At 42.2% G+C, this 6,576-nt stretch overlaps 1 protein-coding gene across 1 annotated transcript in view; it reads right to left on the minus strand.

Moving 5' to 3' along the window:
• Nucleotides 1-1,930: 1,930 nt before the first annotated feature.
• Nucleotides 1,931-6,576, minus strand: part of ZFAND1 (zinc finger AN1-type containing 1) — a 14,102-nt gene continuing 9,456 nt past the window's right edge. Inside the window, exons 6-8 of the mRNA XM_006021751.3 lie at nt 6,317-6,441; nt 3,454-3,609; nt 1,931-3,348 (exon numbers count right to left, since the gene is read on the minus strand). Of these exons, the coding sequence (XP_006021813.1) occupies nt 3,178-3,348; nt 3,454-3,609; nt 6,317-6,441 (452 nt within the window). The 3' untranslated portion in view covers nt 1,931-3,177. The remainder of the gene's footprint in view (nt 3,349-3,453; nt 3,610-6,316; nt 6,442-6,576) is intronic.

The raw sequence follows: 6,576 nt of genomic DNA on the forward strand, positions 1-6,576 counted from the left end.
GGGTGGGGGCCCCGGCCCCCCCCCTGCCTAGACCCCGTCTGTCCGGGCCTGCTTCCCCTTCCCTCCTGCTGCTTGGGGTTCAGACCCACCCCCCCCGTTCCCCGCTGCAGCAGCCGGGGGAAGGGAGGAGCAAGCCTGGTTCCGAAGTGGGGCAGGACGAGGCCCGAGGGTTGTTAGAAGCCGGGCTGCTGGGCCAGGGGGGAGCAGTGGGCCGGGGCCGACCTGGTGGTGGTGGGGGGACAGGAAGAACAGGCTCACGGCTGAAGTGGGAGTGGGGGAGGAGTGGACCCGGGTCTGACGGGGAGAGGAGGCTCACTCCTCCCCTCCCCCCAGCAGCTGCTGTGTTGGGCTGGGCTGCGCTGAGCTGGGCCAGGACAGGCAGGGCCCGCTGTCTCCCTTCCCCAACTGCAGTGGTGGGCCGGCTTTTCCCCCAGGTCGGGTTCACTCCCCCCACTGCATTGGACCGGGGCCCAGTCCTCCCCTGGCCCCACCATCACTGCTGATGCCACGGTGTGCCTGCTTACTCCCTCCCCCCCACTCCGTGTCGGGCCTGCTCAGGGACAGGAGGAGCAGGCTCAGGGCCAATGCGGGGGAGCGGGGTTGGGCAGGAGTGGGCCCGGGCCTGAGATGGGGAGGAGGGCCGCTCCTTCCCTCCCCCAGCCAGTGCTGTGGCCTCATTGGGCCAAGCCTGCTGTTCCCCACCCAGTTCAGTGGGTCGGCTTTTCCCTTGCTCGGGCCCACTCCCCTCCCCACCGACCCTGTGTTGGGCTCGGGCTCGCTCCCCTCCCCACTGTGTTGGACCTGGGCCTACTCCCCCCACGTTATCTACCTCTCTGATGGGGGGGGGCAACAGAGCCCCGGGCCCCACCCAGTCTGGGCCCACTCCTCCTTCCCTCCTGTTGCTTGGGGTCTGGGCTTGCTCCCTCCTTCCCCGCTGCAGCAGCGGGAGGAAGGGAGGACTGGGCCTGGGCCTGGGCCTGAGGCCAGGGAGGACCAGCTTGAGCTTGACACAAGTTTTCTTTTTATGTAAACATAACTATAATCAAGAGCACGCAGAGTTCATCTAGGATAAGGATTAATTATCCCTAAAACTACCTAGCAATTCCATGTTTTCTGAGAAAGAGATCGCAGAATGAAACTAACAAACATAGGATAAACTTAATAAGATTCTGTATACAAAGCCTCAGGAAGGATTCATAGTTTTCAAAAGGTGCTTGGTTCTTAAATGTCATTACACTTCAAGTAAAGTTTAAATACAGATGGAACTAACATTAATGTGACTTTCAGAGACAGATAAATGAAATTTAAATTAAATGGTTTCACAACAGACACAAGAAGAAACTTAACACTCAATCAATAAAATATCTTACTCAGGGGTTGTGCCAGTCACCGAAAGAAAACATTAGTTCCAAAATGTCTTGCTAGATCCATGCTAACCCCAGAAAGCTGGATCAATTATTGATTCTTTTTAAATAAAAAGATATGAGTACCAATGACTGAAGGAATCATTTTCAAAATCACAATTCAAAATAAGTAATGTGTGTATCTACCAGTGGTGTCAAACTTACGTGGGGCCCTGGGCTGGATCTGAATTGCAGGGCTCCTTTTGGGCCAGATCTAGCCCAGGGAGCGAGGGCTGCCACATTGGCCGCCATGGACATGGCAGTGTGGGGTCCAGGAGAACAGGTCTAGGGACAGCAGCAGTGGCGAGCAAAGTTTGCTGCCGACAGCCATGCCCAGCAGGGCCAAATGGACCCAATTCTGTGGCAGGTCACACTCCCCAACTTCCAGTACCTGCTGGTAGCCCAGCAGATGGGATAGAGAGCCTCCGCGGGACAGATCCATCCCGCAGGCCATATGATTGACACCATATGTTAAGCACACTACTTTTTGAGACAAAAATAATTTTATTCTGTCTTTCCCTTGCTTTAATGGATATTTTTGAATTTACAATTAATTATTTCCCATGTTACAGCATGTCACATATAATGCCTGAAATCTAAGTAATAGAAGTCCTAAAATGAGACCATCATGTACTGGTGTACAATGCTACCTCCTTAGTGACCTCTCTCAGAAAAAAGGGCTTACAGATAGTGGCAATCAAGGTCATTAATACTGAAACACATAGCATTAGGCCATAATGTATTTATGTACTGCTGGGACCTATACTTCTCTGAGGGAAGTATGAACAATACTGTCAATAGCCCCTTCAATAGCCATAAAGGCAATTATTCAAAGTTTGGACCAGGGTTTTGCTGGTTTGAAAAGAAAAATTCAACAAGCCATTGAATTATTGTGTGGTCTACTTAAGAGTATCACATCTGGAACTGACATGGGCTGAGCACTCTGGAGGCCCTTATTTGGTAGTTGAGTCACATACTGTAGCCATGCCCCTCTCTGTCATACATTCAGAACTGATGTGATGACTTAAAAATTCTGTTTCCTTTCCCTTCCACTTAATCTTGTCTATAGAAAGTGTCTGCAGAGTAGCTCCTGATTTCTAAAAAAGCATTCCTTCAGAAACACTTCTTATTGAGTGTTGTCAAGGTAGGATCAAAAGGGAAAACATGGAAAAAATGGTGAATTCCATGATTCTGAAAGGTAATGGTGAGAATACTGTAATCTGCCTGAGCAGATAGGGTGCCTCCAATTTCCAGTTAACTTACAGTTCATTCAGTTAGGCTAAAAGAATACAGATGCAAAAAATAAACTACTCAAATGTAAATTAACTTACATAAAAACACATTAAACTTTATAACTTTAAAATGTTTAAAAAAAATCTTTATTGTGTTGCATAATGGCAGTAGAATAAAACAAAGAAATAAATCTAATTTCTAATGCATTCTCCTTGTTGGTAGATGTTGTTTAATTTACTAGTATGTTTTATGTTGTTTGTAAATGAAAGAATTTCTGTTTTATAAATATTTAAATTCAACAATATCAGTGCATTACATGTGCTGAACTGTTTTTAGTGAAATAAGTACAGCTTGTCCTTGTTAAAACTAAGGACCCATTTTTAAAGGGTTCCGTTTTGTTGTCAGTTCTGCAGATATAACTCCATCCATTTGACGTGAACAGGAACTGTCTACCTGAGGGCAGAATACAAGCACAAGTTGTGCTTTAATTTAGCTCAGCGTTTTTTGATGATCTGTATTTTCCATGCAATTTACTGATCAACTACTCTAAGTATGAATCTGTGTCTTCTATGAACTGATCTTCATTATCAAGATATTCCAAAATAATGTTTCCACCATTATATAACGGACACTCTTTATTGGCCATCCAAATTTCCAATGTGTGGTCAAATGGCAGCACTTCTCCAGATACAGTGTGACACAGACGTAATTTCTGTGAGGGGGGAAACACAGCAAACCTTGCTGTTAAATTCATATCTATGCAAAAAAGGAGACAGAATTAAAACTCATTACATGAAAACCAATATCAGTGATTTACCTTGGCTGTTGATTTGTTGTTGTCATTTTTTAGGCTTGCTAAGGAAGCTGCAAAATCTACTGCTTTGCCAATACTCCACTGTCTGCAAAAGAACATGGGTTTGCTTTTTTCTTTGCTTCCCTTAGGTAAGAACACTTGGAAGTAAATTCGTTCTGTCTGCCAAAGTACAGTGAAAAAACATAAATTGACATACAGGTCAATTGGGGTTTTATTAGTACACACCGGCATACACATCTATTCATTTGGTGGTCTTAAATTAATTTAGATGATTCATACAGTATTAATAATTTTATACTGAAGCAGTGCCCAAAGACTTCAACTGTGAATGGAACCATATTACACTGGATACCATTACAAATACATACTAAATTAATGATTACTTTTTGAAGGGGAAAGAGGGAACCTAAACAGCACCATTTGGGCTCCAGTGCTGACATTTTATAGCAGTGCAGATTCACCCTCACAGAAAGCAAACAAAAGTCTGCTGGAAAATAGCAGTCAGCTCTAATGGAGGCCACATGCCAGCTGATTCACAAACTAAAACTTTTGTCTACACCAGCCACTCAACTTTCACTCTGCTCCTCTTCCCATTAGCAACCAACATCTCTTCAGACCTCTGTGTGACTGACAAATTTATAAGACAGGATACTACTGAAATCGTCATTCCCTTAAGATGTATATTTAAACAAGGGGTAGAGACAACTTATTCTTCTGGCTGGTTTCCATTAAGAACTCAATAAAACCACAGGAAGAACTTCTATTTTGTGTTCTACATATACACGCTAGTTAGGTCAGCTTTTACCGAGGCTTAGCTGAATTCAGTTTAAGCAAAACAAGTAATTATTTTTCCCTATTAGCTCTACTTGTGCCTCCCCTAGATAGGTCAGAGCTAGCTTTCAACATGACTAATGGCTCAAAACTGGGCTTTGGCACACAGAGTGGCAATGCCTTTACTCAAGTTATACTAGATAAAGAGTGGATATGGACTAAAACCTAGGTAAGCCCGACTCACAAGCTAATGAACTCAGTCTGTAGTATCATTCAAGTGATGCTTGTCCATCATTACTTTATCATGAGTCCTCCCTGCATGCCCAGAAAGGACAGATAAGGTCTCCCAAAATTCACTGGGGCAAAATTCACAGAGCACCCCAGTTTACTGCAGCACTAGGAACCATGGATGGCCTCCAGATCTCTTAGTGCTGCACCCAACACTGCGCCAATAAGGACGGTAATTCAGGGTTTTTTAGTGGTATAGCCACATACACTCAAGCAGAAAAGCTTGAGGAGTAATTTGTGTTACCTTTGAAGTTAGGATGCACTGTGAAAAAAGTCATGAACAGAAAAGCTACTCTTGTATCATCCTAATTCAAGTAAAAGGTCAGAAAATAGATTAGAAAAACCTAAGAGCTTGCCTAGACCAGCTTTCTGAGGTGCCAGAGGCATCCTAGGAATTCCTTGTTCAAATTCTGTCACCAAGCTGAAGGAAGAGTTGGAACAGAAGGAGGAAGTGCACAATGACAGCTGGAGACAGTCTGAGGAGGGAATTAAACAGAGAACCTGGAGGTTGAGATTAATTGCATCTGTGATAAATTAGCCTATTATCAGTATTCTAGATGATTAAACAATTACAATCCAATTAAGCAAATGAATAATGAAAGGAATTAACAGACAGCTATTTGTGCTGCAGCCTCCAGTCTTCAGAATTAGGGAGCAGGTCTTTAATTTCCTTATAACAAAAAACAGACTTTGTACATTATGTTCTCCTTTTTAAAAAATTAATCACCATCTTCACACCACAGAACTCGTACATCTATTACAGTGACATAATCTGAGAGTTTGCTAGAAGCAGGACTTCACATTATGACTGCCACCTAAGCAGAAACATCTAATTTGCAATCCAGGCATGTGGTAATTTTTAGCAGAGAAAAAGTATCCCTAACAGGATTCAGAGAGGAAGTATCTTTAGTTATTTTGCAAATAATAATTAAATCCTACTAAGTAAGACCAAGTAAGATTAAATGCAGTATATATTTTATGGCCAATATATAACATTACAAATTCCACAGTAAAGACCTAGTGTCCATATGCTACAGAATTTAAAATAAATGTGAGGAATAATTAAAAACACATATATTCAGATGAACCACAAGTATTGATCTAAAATAAAAGCCTGTAAAGAGGACATGGAAAAAATATCTTTACTTGGAAAAAAGGAATGGTTGATTTGAATGGACACCACAACACAAAACAGCAAAAAATCTGTTAAGCAATGGAGACTAGTGATCATGACTATATAATGAGCTATGTCTACAGAAAAAAAAATAATTTTCCTATTAAACTCAAAATTCAGGCCAAATGTGAAACTGATTCATCTCAACTAGCACAAGGGAGTACTAACTGCACATTGCAGATACCAGCAAAGAAGGAAGAGCTCATTAGTACAGTACTTCCTCTGGAGGTCAAAGGGTCAGAAGACAGCTTCCAGATTTGTTGTACATGGCAATGGGTTCATGGTTAGTGATGCAAATTAACCTGCTGTTTAAATAGTACATAATATATCCATGTTCTCTCTCATTCACAATACTAGAAGATTTGCTTTCAAATACCAGATTCAAGCCCTGATCCTACTCGTGTGTATAGAGTTAAATGCCTGTATAATGGACTGTGGATCTGGGGGGTAGTTCAGAAACAAAATTCAGTAAACAGATTCCCTTTTTTAGATTAAATATTCTTTCCCATTCTAAATGAGAAAGTAACATCAACAACAAGAGCCTAGAAAACTGCTTCTAGCTATAGGTAAAATGATTTGCTGGAGCAAATCAGAAACATGTATGCCATTACAAAGCATCTGAGTATGACTGACCTGTGGCAAGGACTTGTCCCCACATGCATGCATTTTCAGTTTCATTAGTGCCACCTTGGCTGCTGTTTCACTACTTTTTGCTCCTTTTCGTTTCTTACTTTTTACTTCTTCCCCTTTTTTAGAATCTGAGGAAAATATAATTTCTAAATATTAGTGAGTCACCTTTTGTTTCAATTAAATAAAATTTCCACTTACTCAAATTGTCACAAGATATTTGGAGATCAATGCTCTAGGCTAAATTAGATTTATACAGACTCTTT

Source organism: Alligator sinensis, unplaced genomic scaffold (assembly GCF_000455745.1).
Source record: "Alligator sinensis unplaced genomic scaffold, ASM45574v1 scaffold340_1, whole genome shotgun sequence".
Classification (NCBI taxonomy): domain Eukaryota; kingdom Metazoa; phylum Chordata; order Crocodylia; family Alligatoridae; genus Alligator; species Alligator sinensis.